The sequence below is a fragment of the Mauremys mutica genome, chromosome 2 (genome assembly GCF_020497125.1).
Source record: "Mauremys mutica isolate MM-2020 ecotype Southern chromosome 2, ASM2049712v1, whole genome shotgun sequence".
In the NCBI taxonomy this organism is placed as follows: Eukaryota; Metazoa; Chordata; order Testudines; family Geoemydidae; genus Mauremys; species Mauremys mutica.
This window is the reverse complement of record NC_059073.1, coordinates 285226032-285243515: the sequence shown is the minus strand read 5'-3', so window position 1 is coordinate 285243515 and position 17484 is coordinate 285226032. Positions and strand designations below refer to the sequence as shown.

The following is a 17484-nucleotide window of genomic DNA, read 5'->3' as shown; positions in this document are numbered from 1 at the left end:
AGTGATGTAAAGACTGCCTGTAAACTCGAGGAATGACAGGCTCCTGCTCCCAGAGCGGTCTGCAGTGCCGGACTGGATGTTTCAACGGAGCCTGCCATCCCTCCTTTTTGGGACTCTGTGTGTGGGGGCTATGTGGCCTTTTGGCGGGAGAGGACGGATACAGATTCCTCTGCTGCGTGGCTCTGTGGTCCAGGACAGGGACCGTTGCATGAGATCTGTAACCCCTCTCCCCCACTACAAAGTCACGTACCCCCCCCACCCACACAGAACCTGCAAACCACCTCCCATACCGACCAGGGTGCGTACTGACTGCAGTGTGTGTGTGACCTGCTGCTGATCCTGCCCCCATGTCTGTACCCTGGTAAAGGTGATTGTCCTGTCCAATTACCAACCCCCTTCCCCCCCTTCAAACACAGTCTCCTCTAAAAGAACATGACAGAAACAGTAATTAACAGAAAAGTATTTTTATTATCAACTAGACAGTTAGGGGATGAAACTGGGATGGGGGCTTGGGTGAGGCGGGAAGGAAAGGACTTCTCAAAATTTAGGGTATGAGAGCTTTTGGGTACTTGAGCACTCTGCTGGGGTGCAGTGACAGTTTTCACAGCCTCTGGCGCCCCTCCTTCTGGTTATTTTGGGTGAGGGGGGTATGGGACTTTGTGGCGGGGGAGGGCGGTTGCAGATACAGTGCAGGGGGGCTCTGTCCTCCTGCCTGAGGTCCTGCAGAACATGCACAAGGCGCAGGAGCATGTCCGTTTGCTCCCTCATTAGTCCAAGCAGCGTTTGAGTCGCCTGCTTGTCTTCCTCACGCCACATCTCCTCCCGTTCGCTGTGTGAGCGCTGGTACAGAGAGAGGGTCTCCCTCCACTGGCTCTGCTGGTCCGCCTCATCTCGGGAGCACCCCATAAGTTCAGCGAACATCTCGTCCCGTGTCTTTTTATTTCGCCGCCTAATCTTTGCCAGCCTCTGTGAGGGGGATGCTGTGGCAGGTCTGGACACAGTCGAAGCTGTGTGATGGGAAAAAGGGAGTGAATTCCTTGCAAAGATACATTTTTGCGAACAATGAACACAGTCTAGTCTGTCTCTGTGAATTCTGGGTTGAGATCCCAGTGCCTGATGGGGCAAAAACCATTTTCGCGGGTGGTTCTGGGTAAATGTCGTCAGTCATCCCTTCCTCCGGGAAAGCTACAGCCGACAATCATTTCAAGCCCATTTTCCCTGGCAGATGCCACAGCGTGGAAACCATGGAGCCTGTTTTGCCTTTTGTGCCTGTCACCGTATGTGTACTAGATGCCGCTGACAGAGGCGGTCCAGCAGCGCTACACAGCAGCATGCTTTTGCTTTTGCATGACAGCAGAGATGGTTACCAGCCATACTGTACCATCTACCATACCATAAATTGGTAATAAGATGGGTATGGTTACCAGTTCTTTTGCACTGCACCATTTGCTGCTGTCATAAGTGCCCCTGGCTGCTCTTAGCCAGGGGCGCAAAAGCCAAAATTGGGAATGACTCCCTGAGTCAATCCCTCCTTTTTGGTATCTAAAAATAGAATCAGTCCTGCCTAGAATATGGGCAAGTGTACTAGAGAACCACTGTATCAGAGAACCAGAGAGCACAGCTGCTCTGTGTCAGATCCTGCATAGATTATGAGCTGTATGCTATTCACATGGGGGTGCTCCTGCAACAACCCCACCTGTTCATTCCATTCTTCCCCCAGCCTTCCTGGGCTACCATAGCATTGTCCCCCCACTTGTGTGATGAAGTAATAAAGAATGCAGGAATAAGACACAGTGACTTGTTAGTGAGAAATGAGTGGAAGGCAGCCTCCAGTTGCTATGATAGTCCAGATAGGACATTAAGGAGTGTGGAGGAGAGGAGCCCAGCATCCTGCTGCTAATCCAGGGGCTATTGAATCTTTTCTTTACACATGAAGGGTGGGGGCTGATGAAGCTCAGCCCCCTGTTGCTATGATGAAGACGGTTACCAGCCATACTGCACCATCTACCATGAAAAATTAGGTTCACCTGACACTGGGGGACCTGGTAGATGCGACTCGGCATGGTTACCAGTCCTTTTGCACTGCCCCATGTGCCAATAGGCTGATGATGAGGACGGATACCAGCCATATTGTACCATCAGCCATCCATAGCGTGGGGGGAGCAAGGATGTTGGTGTTGAGTGCTGCACCATCGCGTCTATCTGCAGCATTCAGTAAAGATAGGGTGACATGTAAAAGAGTCAAGAGAGGATTGTTTTCCCTTTCACTTCTGGGAGTGGGTGGGGGGGTGCGTAAATTGCCTAGCTATGCCCTGACCCACCGCGGACACTGTTTTTGACCCTAGAAGCATTTGGAGCTCAGCCAAGAATGCAAATGCTTTTCGGAGACAGCAGGCACTGTGGGATACCTTGCGTCCTCAGTCCCCCCTCCCTCCATGAGCGTCCATTTGATTCTTTGGCTTTCCGTTACGCTCGTCACGCAGCAGAGTCTGTGCTATGCCGTCTGTCCGGAGATTTTTGAAAAATACTCCGGACCAGGCGTAACATTACAGTAATTCCCCTAATTAGATGCAGGAGTCTCCGAGCGAGATCACCCTGAGGACGGTCACTGAAGGAGATAGAGAGCGCATGCTGCGTGAAAGCCAGCACAAACCAGGGCCCTATGCAGCCGTGCTCGGGGAGGCAATGCTCCCTGAGTACCTCATGAAAGCCTCGCACGGAAAAGTGTGCTACCACGGAGCACCCAATAAGGCAGCTCTCCCCAGGAACCTCCTGCGGAGGCTTTTCGATTACCTCCAGGAGAGCTTCGTGGAGATCTCCCAGGAGGATTTCTGTTCTATCCCCATATATAGCGAGACCTCCTTTTCACATACTTCAGATTCCTGTTATATTAAGTGTAGCGCCCCTCTCCACCTGATTACCTCCTTTAATGGCCATCCGCTTACAGGTTTTGATGGACAGGTCTGGGTTCTTTTGGATCCCGCCACCCACTCAGCAGGGTGAATCTTTTTTCTTTTTTTGGTTATGAAATTAGTTGGCGGTGCCTCCACCCCCCTTGCTCCTTCCTGGCAGGGTCACCAGGGCAGCTTGGGCGGAAAATCCTAACTACAGAGGAATCCCCACTTATTTGCCAGATAGTTGGAGATTTCCAAGAGATAACACAACACATAAAAATATATTCAACACAAAAATTATATTAAACAGGCAACAAATACAACATAATAGGGGAAACACTATGTTTAGGGTCACCGGTGCCCACACTTAAAATACCCGTGTCTGGATGTAACAAATGTAACACTAGTGTCCTGTTGGTACGCGTACCTTGCTGGGGCCCTTGATGACCTATACAATTCTCTGCAGTGGTTTAGCGGTGTGGCTGACTGGGTTCAGTACAGCCCAAAGGACCCACAAGTGGGAGGAGGTGGTGAATCCCTCCACAGGTGTAATAAGCGGTAAATTATAAAATCCTCAAACCCTCACTCCCTGGCTTGAGGACACAGTTCAGGGAGTAGAGGGTCCCCAAAACAAATTCCCTGACTAACTAACTAAAGACAGGGCACTCACGCACTCCACAAATGATCTTCAGGGTTGAGGATGACACTGGACGATTTCAGGGGCTGCTGTCCGCTGGCAGGGATCCTCCTCAGGCAGGAATCAGCCCTGGACTAGCAGCACTGACCATGTGGGGACTGGTCTCACCAGGGGAGCTGGAGGCGAACCCAGCCTGGCTGGGGAAATTTCTCAGCAAACATAACAATTGGGAATCATCCGTGAGGAAGGAAAACCCAGCTGGGGAATCTGGTGTCAGGTCCCTAGAGGCCAGTTCTCAGGGGGAACCCTGCTTGCAGGCCTGGGACTCACCAGCTCCCCACACAGCCAGTTTGGCCTTTACCCTGGCTCGCCACAGCCTCTCCTCAAAATGGCTTCTCCCCTCTCCTCAACTCCCTGGGAGGGGCATCTCCACTCCCTGTTGGTTGCTGGGCAGACTCTGAGTTTGCCTTGGCTCCTCCTCCCTGAGCTGCCAGCAGACAGAGCTCCAGGAATCTATGTAATCTCTTTGGGGGTTACATAAGAATAAAAGTTTACATGGTTAAAGCACTTACCGACTCCTCCTTCCCCTGATTCAGGATCCGGGTTCCTGGCCGGGGAGGGTTGGTAGGGGATCTCCGTGACGGTGATGAAGAGATCCTGGCTGTCGGGGAAACCAGCGTTGTAAGCGCTGTCGCCTGCCTCGTCCTCCACAAACCCTTCCTCATCTTCCCCGTCCGCAAACATCGCCGAGGAACTGGCCATCGACACTGTCCCATCGTCAGAGTCCATGGTCACTGGTGGGGCAGTGGTGGCAGGCTCCGTAGCGTCCGTTTGCCGCTTTGATTTTTTGGTAGCCTTGTCTGGGGTCCTTGATTTTCACGCGGCGCTGCGTTGCATCCCGGCTGTATCCTCTGTCTCTCATGGCTTTGGAGACCTTCTCGTAGGTCTTTGCATTCCGTTTTTTGGAGCGCAGCTCCGAAAGCACAGACTCCTCGCCCCACACACCGATCAGATCCAAGAGTTCCCGGTCAGTCTATGCTGGGTCCCTCTTTCTATTCAGAGATTACATGAACTCCTCTGCTGGAGAGCTCTGCATCGCTGCCGGTGCTGCTGAGCTCGCCCCGATGTCCAACCACGAAATGAGATTCTAACTGTCCAGACAGGAAAAGGAATTCAAATTTTCCCGGGACTTTTCCTGTGTGGCTGGTCAGAGCATCCAAGCTCGGACTGCTGTCCAGAGCGTCAACAGAGTGGTGCAGTGTGGGATAGCTCCCGGAGCTAGTAAGTTCGATTTGCATCCACACCTACCCTAATTCGACATAGCCATGTCGAATTTAGCGCTACTCCCCTCGTCGGGGTGGAGTACCGAATTCGAACTAAAGAGCCCTCTAGGTCGAATTAAATGGCTTCCTGGTGTGGACGGGTGCGCGGTTAATTCGAATTAACGCTGCTAAATTCGAATTAAAGTCCTAGTGTAGACCAGGCCTCAGGGGTGCGGATTTTTTCATATCCCTGCAACACATAGTTATGCCACTGTACGTTCCAGTTTAGACTAGCCCAGGGACAGTCAACAGGTGGATACAGGCTGGCAGACAGAAGAGCAGAAGGAAAATGAGATGACACTGGTGAGCATTATGGGCAATGGTCTTAGCACCCCAGTTGTCTAACTACTGTCGGGTTTTTTGTTGTAGGCATCTTGGGAAAGGAGTTTTAAGGCGGAAATGAGGTGGCTTTGTGGATGGTTCTGGGGAGCTCCTCCCAAGCATGAGACACAGTATGGGAGAAAGCACAAAGACGTTGGCTGATCAGAGGCAGGAATCAATGTTTCAGTAGCATGTGAGAAGGGATAGGTAGCTTGGGATAGGCTGTGGAGGGCCTCGAAAATAAAGGCAAGTAGCTTGTGTTTGTTCAACTGATTTTTTAATTTGTTTGAATTATTTCCATTGGTCAGCTATTCACACGGCTTTGCATTTTGTACTTCCCTCGGTAGTTTTCATATAGAATCATAGATATCTTGCACTGGAAGGGATCTCAAGAAGTCCATCCCCTAGCTGAGGCAGGATTAATGCACGTGTGCTACTGACACAGGCCACAATTTACCAAAGGCAAACAATGGAGATTTGCGGTGGGCATTGTATAATGATTCATATCTTTCCCCCCTTCCACCTTTAGGAGCATCAGATGCCTGAGAAACATTATCCACTGGAATCTGATCACCACGTTCATTCTAAGGAATGTGATGTGGTTCCTGCTTCAGATGATTGATCATAACATACATGAAAGCAATGAGGTATGTAATGTGGCTACAGTATCCACTTGTCATGGGCACACTGAATTATTTATTTAGATGTATAAAAATATTACAAAGGGTAGCTTCCATATGCTCTCTGCACCCTTAAAATAACTTTAAAAAGATTGAGTGCATAAGCAATATGTGTTGATTAGATAAATATTCATATCTTTTCATTGTTGGCTACCTTGCATATTCAGTAACTTCAAATAGTGCATTATGCTCTAAGGGAATGTAATACAATCTAGTGCATTGAAAACAGATTACGGAGAGCAGTATACCCTGACCATCTGTCCATCCCATTATATAGAAACATTGATGCCTCTAATGAATAAAGTGGTTTTGTATTTATGCCTGTGTCTTTAGCAAATTATCTGATACTCTGGCTCATGCAAAAATCTACATTAAATTCAAGTATCACGGGGTAGCCGTGTTAGTCTGTATCCACAAAAACAACAAGGAGTCTGGTGGCACCTTAAAGACTAACAGATTTATTTGGGCATAAGCTTTCCTGTGTAAAAAACCCACTTCTTCAGGTGCCCCCACATCTGAAGAAGTAGGTTTTTTTTCCCACAAAAGCTTATGTCCAAATAAATCTGTTAGTCTTTAAGGTGCCACCGGACTCCTTGTTGCATTAAATTCAGACATTGTCATGTCAGTAAGTGATGTGACATTTATCAGCTTGGTCATTCAGGGCCTGATTCACCTCTTGTGACTGACTTTGAGAAGGACTTTACCCACTGGAATCACTGGGACGACTGCAGAGTTAGGAGTTATTCAATGTGAACAAGAGTAGGAGTATTGGGCCTTTGAATAATAATAATAATACATAGCTCTTTTATGGGGATTTTCATCAATACATCTCAAAGTGCTTTATAAAGGAGGTCAGTATCATTCTCCCCAGGTTACAGTAAGGCTTGGAATACTGGAAAAATTCCAGAAGCCTGGAAGAAAGATAATGTGCCAATATTTAAAAAGAGTAAACAGGATGACCCAGGAAATTATAGGCTTGTCAGTCTGTTGCTAGATGGTGATCCCGGGCAAGATAATGGAGCAGCTGATATGAGAGTCGATTAATATACAAAGAAAGGAGGGCAATATTATTGATGCCAGTCAACATATTTTTGATGAGACTAAATGTTTAGTTGATAAAGATAACAGTGTTGGTGTAATATACTTAGACTGCTGTAAGGCATTTGACTGGATACTTCTGATAGTTTGATTTAAAAAACTAGAAAGATAAAATGAACATGGCATACATTAAATGGATTAAAAACTAGCTAAATGATAGGCCTGAAAACATAATTGTAAATGGGGAATCATTATCAAACAGGTATATCTCTAGTGGGGTTCCGCAGGGGTCAGTTCTTGGCTCTGTGCCATTTAAAAAATTTATGAATGATTTGGAAGAAAACATAAAATAAAGTTTGCAGATGACATAAAAATTGGGGGAAGTGGTAAATAATGAGGAGGACTGGTCACTGATCTGGATCACTTGATAAGCTGGGCTCCAGCAAACAATGTGTTTTAATATGGGTGAATATACACATCTTGGAAGAAAGAATGCAGGCCATACTTACAGGATGAGGGACTCTATCTTGGGAAGCAGTGACAGTGAAAAAGTTCTGGGAGTCGTGGTGGATAATCAGCGGAACATGAGCTCCCAGTGTGATGCTGTGGCCAAAAGGGCAAATGCAGCCCTTGGATTCATAAAGAGGGGGATATCGAGTAGGAGTAGAGAGGTTATTTTACCTCTGTATTTGGCACTGGTGGGACCACTGCTGGAATCCTGTGTGCAGTTTTGGGACCCACAAACCAAGAAGGATGTTGATAAATTGGAGACTGTTCAAAGAAGAGACACACAAATGATTAAAGGATTAGAAAACATGCCTTTATAGTAATAAACCCAAACAGCTCAATCTATTTAATTTAACAAAGAGGGTTAAAGGGTGAGTTGATTACAGTGTATAACTCCAACATGGGGAACAAATATTTAATAATAAGCTCTTCAATCTAGCAGAGAAAGATATCATACAATCCAATGGCTGGAAGTTAAAGTGAGACAAATTCAGGTTGGAACTACGATGTACATTTTTTATGTTGAGAGTAATTAACCATTGGAACAATTTACAAACAGTTGTGGTGGATTCTCCATCACAGACAATTTTAAAATCAAGATTAGATGTTTTTCTAAAAGATCTGCTCTAGGAATTATTGTGGGGCCGTTCTCTGAGCTGTGTTAGATAGGAGGTCAGACTCGGTGATCACAATGGTCCCTTCTGGTTTTGGAATCTGAGTTTTGACTTCATGGGAGTAGAATTAGTCCAATGCTGAGTGATTTAGAAACAACAACGAATCACCCAGGGTTTAAAATGCACTTGTATATTTGTGTTCCAGCCCTGGTGTCGGTGTATTACAACGATCTACAATTATTTTATGGTGACCAACTTCTTCTGGATGTTTGTGGAAGGCTGCTATTTACACACTGCGATTGTGATGACTTACTCCACAGATAAGCTGAGGAAATGGGTCTTCCTCTTCATAGGATGGTGTAAGTGCCGTCTGCTTTACAACTCCTGTATTATAGGACAGTCAGCGTTAAAGAAGCGATATAACCAAGATTGACAAAAAAAGAAATCCGGAGAAGTGATCTTTTTGTCATTCAAATCTCACCCCATTTAACAAAGGCAAATATCAGAGCAGGCTGAGTTAAATGTTGATATTTAAATATACTTGAATGACACAGCTCAACGCAGGCCAATGAGTGAAAGGTTATGGCTGAGGGCTGCGTCTTTCACTCGGATCATTGTGATTTTATTCCCAGCCATGGCTGGGGTTAAGGCAGGAGCATCCAGCAGCAGTTCACAGTGGTGTTGATCAACCATCCCTAAATTGTCTGTATTTGTTTAACACCACAGTGCGCTCAGCATAGCGGGAAACAGGAGACATTGTCCCTGGCCTTACAGGCCCTTCCAGCCTTAAAGCAGACAAAACAAATCAGACACAAGGACAAACATTTCAGCATGGAGTTAATTGGGCTGCTTTCCGTGCAGGAACAATGTTGCAGCGGCATTTGAGGTCACTAGGGGCTAGATTGTCTTCCTAAAACACAGCCTTTAATAAAGGGTGGCATGTGCCTGTGCAACCCCAGGAGAGGCATGGGGAAGGAAATGTGGCTCCTAGCTTGTTCCCAGGAATTCGTAATCTACAGGTGTCCTAATTAAATGACTACCCCCAGCTCAGCTCTGCTGGCCGGAGCATGAGGTGGCCTGGACACTGCCAATCCTCCTACCCCACCCCCACCGCTGAGCAAGCAGTGCCCTGACCCCTTTGTGGCTGCATCGCAGGTCCAAGTAGCTTGCCTGGTCCATGACTCTAGTCCTGAGACATCTAGGTCTCTGACTGAGCGCGCCCTTCCTCTCGCCCTTTTAGATCATTTCCTGTGCCCGTCACTCTGCCCTACTTTCTCCGCCTCTGGCAAATCTCACGTCCAGTTCTCTGATCTCCATCGAGGCTTTGGCCAGGAATTGCCAAAGGTCCTTATTCAGCAACAAGGGCATGGACACTTCCATCCCATCCCCGTGAGAATGGAAAGCCCGATGTCTTCTTGAGTCACTGAACAAGGAGAATGTGTCTTCTCAGGAGGCCAGGGCAGATCCCCAGAGTCACAGCCCAAAGTATACTTGATCTTTATGTGTGCACCTTAATCCTATCCCTGCTGGCCTCCGCTGCAGAGGCTACGCCACAATGTCTCTCTACAGTGGCCATAGTCTACTGAAATGTCAGCATTTTGAAGGTCAATGCGCAGCTATAGACCTCAGTTCAGCAAAGCTTATGTACCTGAATCCCATTGACTTCAATGGGAATTAAGGCCATGCTTCACCTTGGAAAGGCTGACCTGCAGTGCAGTGCAATGCTGACCAGGTAGCCAGCACACTGGGTGGCCCTGGAGATGCCTTTTGGCCTGATTTACCAGGGATGTTTGACAGCACTGAGAGAGGCCCATCTGAAAGCAATGTACAAATCGGGCTGGAAAACTCTCCTCTACTCTCCCTTACACGGGTGTGACTCCAGAGTTTACTCTCCGAAATCTCAGGAGGCACAGACACATGAGGCGGGTGTGAGTAAGAGGAGAGTTGGTCTCAGCATGACATTACTGTGTTCCAGCCATGTTACTCAGTTGCTCCCACTAAGTTCAGCTGAGGACAAGAAGGGTCACAAATCAGCTGCTTGCTCCTCTGATATTGCAGCTATTTTTGTCTCCTCCCTGTCCTGCATAGGTCAGAGGAGCCGCAGAGCTGCTGTAAACTGTGCCAGCTCCTCCAAGAATCTTTCCTGGAAGCAAGGGGTCACTGGAGCACAAGATGCTTCAGCTACGTTCCTTTTTCCCTGGGAACCTGCCTAGGGAGGGGAGCGGTACAGAGCTGACTACACTGACTCTACGCCCCCTTGGGATTCACTCTTTGTATTGGGAATTCTCCACCAGCCAGCTACTCATCAGCTTCATGCCAAGGGACTGGCACAAAATAAACATTATGAGGGCAAGGATCTGGCCCACTGAGTCTGGGCACAAAGTACAAGATAAAGCAGTAGGAGTGAAAACAGAGGCAGCAGCCCGGCAGGACAGGAAGCTTACAGATGTACCCAGCCACATGCAAAGAGATTAAATTCCCAGTAAGCAATGGTGCATCTGCCTTAGTGCATTCCAGGTTAGTGGGAGAAAGACATGCAAAGCAAACACATGGCTCAATGAGATTTCAGAATCATTTATTTTAAAAAAGCCACCGACAGGACACCTGGTGTGTTGGAGGTCATGGAATACACCAGTGGAGCTGGGAGAAATTGCATTCCTCAGAGATTGCCAGAATAACATCTGAACTAGGCAAGAGCTAAACCTTGAGAGAATTCCTCCACGTTACCCTCTACCTTGGGATGGTTAATTTCAGAGCTTCCCCCACCCCCAATCCATATGGTGCAGCAGAACCATAAGGAGGTTGCAGCCTGGTAATACAACTCAGATCATAAAACCCCAAGAAAGCTCAACCTGCCTTTAAGATATCGCGCGGAACGAAGAAAACGTTTTATGATTCGTCCAGAACCTCCTGCTATTTCTTAAGTAGCTTTTTAATTTTTCTGTAATTGTTCTAATAATCTGCCTCTTGTAGAACAAATGGCACTAAAGCTGTGAAAAGCTCACGTCTTGCTAGGACTTCTATTTCTTTTACATAAAACTAGTTAGCAGATGCATGAGGTCTATAGCCCATGGCCAAAGGCAGGTGTCAACGTTATTCCTTATACTCCCTGCCTCCAACACACACACACTGACTGACAGTGTTCTGTGTGCGTCTGGATTGCGACTTACTCTTGATCTTTTGATTTTTTTTTAGGTATTCCTTGTCCAATCATTGTTGCCTGGGCCATTGGCAAGCTCTATTATGAAAATGAACAGTAAGTAATGTTAACAATTTTATTTACATAAACAAGTTACCAGACAGCATAAACATATCCAGTGCTGGAAGAAATTGTGCTAAAAGTTACATAGACTGTGGAGATGAAAACTAACAGATGTGGCTATCTCATTCCCATTGATCTTCAGAATTGACAAGTTCAAAAAGTTCGGAGCTCAGCTTGAGTGAAGACCCCGAAGTTCAAAGGCTTATCTAAAATTCCTGGGCCAAATCCCAAAATCCTTCCTGAATAGCTTTTATTCAGGTAAAACTCCTTCAGTGGGACTGAGTTAAAACTACTGAGTTAAGGATTTGGCCTCTTGAGATCACAGAACTAGGTTGTAAAGGTTCCAAGAACAGTCTTCGTAGTATTGCAGCTTAATCATATTAAACAAAGGGCCCACATACTGGCTTTGATCCCGTGCAGCGCTGGTGTTATACATGTAAGGACAAGGTAAAATGTGACGGACAGGGTGGGAAGCACAAGGGAATCTTATTTTACATTGAGAGCAATTGTACAGAGCCAAGTTATCCCTGCCTAGTAGCAGGAATACTTCTGCTGCATTAACAAATAGGAATCATGCTTAAGCTCCATATCCTCACAGATGCACTCATTCCATGTCCTTGCTCCATTCCTTTTTGCCCCGCATGCTAGCAAATAAGGCAGTGGCCACACAAGGGGGTTGCATTAGTATCACTCGGTATGGAGGATGATGCCTAGTGCTTAGCCTTTCTTGCCCTCCGATATAGCTAGCTTTCATTCACGTTTGCACTGGCGTACAATAACCTTGCACAACCTGCAATGTCCCATGAACAGACTTTTGAGATCAATGCTATGACTTCAAATGATTTTATATTGGGCAAGACCACAAAGTATCCAGTCATCTGCCCACCCGACTAGTATCCAGAAATGCTTATGAGCTGAAGCATGAAACATTCTGTAGTGTCAGGCACCCATCGGAGAGGCCGAGGAAAACATGTACTTCTGCACTCTATCAGAGACTGAGGGCTGGTCCACACTAAGAATCGGGGTCGAACTAGGGTACGCAAATTCAGCTACGTGAATAGCGTAGCTGAATTTGAAGTACCCTAGTTCGAACTACTCACCCGTCCAGACGCCGCGGAATCGAAGTCCGCGGCTCCAAGGTCGACTCCGCCACCGCCTTTTGCAGTGGTGGAGTACCGGAGTTCGAACTATCGCTTCCGGAGTTCGAACTATCGCATCCAGATTAGACGCGATAGTTCGAACTCCGAGAAGTCGAACTCACCGCGTCGACCCGGCTCGTAAGTGTAGACTAGCCCTGAGATATCAGGTGCTGTTCTCCAGGAGATCTTACCCATACAATCAAGCAGATACAATAAAGCTCATATAAATGAATAGCTGATAAAGGAATAAAGCTGTTCTGTTCTTCACATTTATATTAATGTTATACACAGGGTAAGTCTTAGCATACCTTAATGAACTAAAACAAAAGCAAGAGATGAATTCTTTGCCAATGCTTTGCTGATTGCTATAAATATGCACGCATTTTCTAGGACATTATGTTTGTTTAATCAGGTGGTATAGCTAACAACTCCTACTAAATAGAAAAATTAAAGCACAGATCAAAACGTTTTTTAATCAAAAGTCTACTTAACTTTAACTCCTTCTGGATGAGTCAGCCCAGATGTTCGGACTACATTCTGTTCGTGACAGCTCCAGGAGTCTTTCCATGTGCCAAAAAGATACCGAAATAATGGCTGAAATGTGAACTACATGAATCTGTGCCAATGTAAGGCTAAGAGTAAAACTTGATTCTTGTTTTTGAGAAATTAAGTGGAATCAGCTCTGCCAAGCCAAGCTGACTATTATGATCACATGGGATGTGCTCAGCCTATTCAGACATGGAGAAATAACATGTGACTTCCCCCATGTGATCTAACCTAACAAACCAAATTCAGATGTGAAATACAGAACAAACAGCAGCCTCCAAAAATATTCAGATAAGTGTTGGGGGAGGGGGAAGAGATCTCCAAAAGTTCCTATGGAGTATTCAAAGTCAAGGACAAAATGTCACCATACTGCTGTTAGTTTGGGGAAACAATTTGAAATATAACCAAGGCGGATTGGAAGTATTTTTGTGGTTCAAACTGTGTAGCTCTAAAGATGATAAAATCAATAAGATTGCAGCCACAAGGAAGAATAAATATGCTTAAATAATGAATGATTCCATGAAACCAAATGAAAAGCTCCTGATTTCACCTGCATTACAGCCTTTGATCAATATAGGGAAAAATCTGATTTAGGATTATTGAGAACATTTTCTCCAGTGGTTTGCTCTGTGGTAGAATCTGGCTGTCCTCCAGAAGAGAAGTACTGTAGGCACCATGTAAAAACAACCACCAAGTGATGAAGAGCTACTTCTATAGCAATTTCAGTGATGGACAATCTGTAAGGATAAGAGCAGTAATAAAAGTCTCATTAACAATGATGAAAGGACAGTGATATTGGAGTTATGTAAAGTCCTATCAGGGAAGCAGGGGGGAATATTAATTAGCATTATTCAGTGTGCAGGTGTTCCTATTTCTTTCATCCTAACAAGATCTACTCAATGACTTGTCCTCGCTGACATTGAAAAAGCTTTTGTTTGTTCTTGGAGGAGGGTGGAAGGAGGCAGGGAATGGGTGGAATCATGCATATGATGTTATAGCAGTTTTTTCATGGCTCTCCACTACAGATATAATTGTCGTACACACCCTATTGAAAAACCCAAATAAACAAAATAATAACTTTCCTGGGATTAGGAAGTGGCGGTTCCAGGGGGGTGGGTTGGTTGTTGTAAAAAAAAAAGAGCTATGTGGCTTTAATTTCAGGATTGGGGCCTTAGTTTGGATTTAAAGGTGAAAATTAATGTAGGTAAAGGGAGAAAGTCTTGGTCACTGAATTATATCAGTTGCATTGATATATGCCACCAGGTATCTACTTAATTATAAATTCTTTGGGGCAGGGATTGTCTTTTTGTTCTGTATTTTCACAGCACCTATCACAGAGGGGTCCTGGTCTGTGACTGGGACTCCTAGATACTAGCTCGGTGTAGATAATGCTTTTAGTCTATGAAATATGAATTCTGCACTAGAATGGATATATTGGTTCCAAAGAACTGGACCAGTTGCATTGGCAATAACTTCTTCCCCAAAAATCTCAGGACATTAGCTGCTGGCTCTCCACAGGCTGCTCCTTGGGCTTTGAGTTCCTTCATATGCCTCAGTCAAACTCATTATTAGTCCCACTGGGATTCCTTGACTAGCACAGCCGGCTTTCCAGAAGGTCCTTTCCTGAAGGTCTCAGACAGTTCAGTTCTTTTTCCTTGGCAGCTTCCCCAAACTCCTCCAGGTCCTGGCAGCTTCACTGAAACTTTTGTTTCCTTTCCTTGATATATCTCACAATACCCTTCTTTGTCCCCACGCTGCTCCAGCAAGTCATTCCTTTTCTCTTCCATGTCATTTTTTGAGGGGAGTGGCGGGGGTCTCACTTCCAGTTGGATAATAATTTGGGCAGCAAGAAATAGCTCTTTCCAATTGCTTCTCTCAGTGTCAAATTCTGGAAATGTTTTTGTAAATAGTTATCAGCTTGCACAAAGCTATATTGTGTGCAACCAGGAATAACATTTTAATAACTTAACGAACAACTTAGTGCAAATGAGTCAAAATGATCCCATTCAATCTGATTTTATTGTGGATATCAAGCTGAGAAAAGGCAAGTAATCGTAGGACAGCCTGAATTCTGGCGTTTGAGAACTATCGCACCTGTTACATTTTGTAATGTTTCTCTAATAAGAAAATGTTCTTCTTGAGGTGTGCCAGGAATGCTGTGCCATCGACAAATATATTCTCTTAGCCTAGGAGTCATTAGCAGGCCACCCCCATATTAGAGAAGATTTTTTTTGCCACTGCAGTTCTTACCGTAATTCTGCTTGAATCATGCTTTCCTTCAAGCCAGCTCATTTGTCTCATTTGCCTGTTATTTCTTTCTTCTCTCCTAGACTATGAGCTCCTCAGGTTAGACTCATAGAACCATAGGCTTAGAAGGGACCGTAAGGGTCATCTAGCCTAACTCCCTGCCAAGATGCAGGGTAGAGATTGTTATTTACTATATGACGGTTTTGTATTATATGATTGGGGCCCCAGCCTGGATCTGTCTCTGTCATGTAGATTGTAAACTCCTTGGGGGCTGGGAATGTCTTTATTTTTATGGCTTGACATTCTAAGCATTGTCTGTGCTTTACACATAATCAGATGTTGCAATGTACCCTGGCCATAAACCAACTGACAATGTGGCCGTCTATGAAATCACCCTAGCCAATGGGAATAGAAGTCATAACTCTGAACTCCAAAAAGAACACATCACTTGACTTGGATTACAAACTCCCATGACCCAAGTAGGAGACCTTAAAGGGCTTGTTGCATATTGAGGTCAGGGTTCAAGATATCATACCCTCTTGTATGTTAGACACTGGAAACAGGAACTGGGCTACTTGGATTCTATTCACCAAAAAGATATACACAAAAGCCAGTATATGGCAGTATGAAAGCACAGGTTTAGTTTGCCATGTATCAGAGAAAGAAATTAGTTGTTTGTCATTAACATAGAATTGGAAATGAGCTCCTGGGTCATTGACACCAGTCCCTTGATAGCTAAAGCAATCATGTCACATAATCATATAACAGAAATGAGGACAAAGTAAACCCTCTGCAACAACTCTGCAGTACGTGACTCTGGTTCATTGACCTTCCGTTAACTCCCATTGCCTTTTAACTGAAGTTCAGTGAATTTCCTTGGAATTATATTGGATGAGAATGCTTGTCAGACCAGCTAGCTTTAAATCAGTATGTCTTTGTTGCACTCTGGGGTTGGAAACTTTGCCTGTTCAAGGCCCCTGGGATGGATTCCCTGTTTACACACAACCAGGGTTTGGGAAAGTCTTCCTGTGGATTTAGAGGCCTTTGCATAAACAGACTTTCCTTGAATCATTTGTGAGCACTAAATTAGAAAGCTCAGGGGACGGGAAGTTTCATTCAAAGAAAGAGCCCTCTTTCTGACATAGCAGGTTACAATTTGCAGCATAAGTTCTGCATCTGCAGTAAGGATGCTCACATCCTCCTTTATAGCTGATCTCAAACCATCCTCATGTTTCCAGGCAAATGTTTCTAAGGTTGGCAGCCAGAAACTGAGCGGGAACATGACTTGGCTGCCATCAGCAAAAACTGGGGCTCGGATCTGTGTCCAGTGAACGCTTTGAGAGGAGAAACGTGGCTCGACTGCATGTTGGCTATGTAATTAAACACAAAAGCACTTCAGGGGTATAAGTGCATAACTCCCTAAGGTGTCCATAATCTGAATATGGGATATGCATTAACATTTGTAAACCGTAGTTTTTCTCTTACAGATGCTGGTTTGGAAAGGAACCAGGGAAGTACATAGACTACATATATCAAGGCCCAGTGATTCTCGTTCTTCTGGTAAGACCATGCGTGGGACTAAGAGGATGGCCATCGGCAATAGTGAAATGATCTTATAGGCACCCGCTGTCTCCCATGTGTAATTAACTAAAACAAAACAACATGGGAACAAAACCGGGGAAATGATCTGAGGGTTTCAGAAGAGAGCTTTGTAGGCAGTTGCATTAGGTAACATGCTGTGTGCGCTGGCACCTGACTGGTTAATGAAGAGCCCAATATAGTGTTAACAGACTAATTTGTTGCTGTCTTACAGTGCTTCCTACCCAGGGGTGGCTCCAAGCACCAACACGCCAAGCACATGCTTGGGGCGGCAAGCCACTGGGGGCGCTCTGCCAGTCGCCGTGAGGGTGGCAGGCAGGCTGCCTTCGGCGGCATGCCTGCGGAGGGTCCGCTGGTCCCGCGGCTTCGGTGGACCTCCTGCAGGCACTCCTGAGGGAGGTCTGCCGAAGCCACGGGACCAGCGGACCCTCCGCAGGCAAGCCGCCAAAGGCAGCCTGCCTGCCATGCTTGGGGCGGCAAAATGCTTAGAGCTTCCCCTGTTCCTACCTGCAGACCTTTAGATGCTGCTAGCCTTGGCCTACGCAGCAGCTGGTGCAAACAGGGTTGAGTCCTGCCTGACAAACATAGAACAATCTCTCTTCCCCTCCTCCACATACGCATAGGGCTAGGTTGCACTGGATGAGAAGAGGGCATAGCCAGGGTAACAGTTATGTGCAG

At 45.8% G+C, this 17484-nt stretch overlaps 1 protein-coding gene across 3 annotated transcripts in view; it reads left to right on the top strand.

Moving 5' to 3' along the window:
• The window catches only part of CRHR2 (corticotropin releasing hormone receptor 2), a 266132-nt gene that overhangs the window by 184044 nt on the left and 64604 nt on the right, over positions 1–17484 (top strand). For all 3 annotated transcript variants that reach the window (XM_045006108.1, XM_045006109.1, XM_045006110.1), the window contains 4 exons: positions 5704–5821; positions 8219–8372; positions 11209–11269; positions 16695–16767. In XM_045006108.1, coding sequence (XP_044862043.1) covers positions 5704–5821; positions 8219–8372; positions 11209–11269; positions 16695–16767 — 406 coding nt within the window. The remainder of the gene's footprint in view (positions 1–5703; positions 5822–8218; positions 8373–11208; positions 11270–16694; positions 16768–17484) is intronic.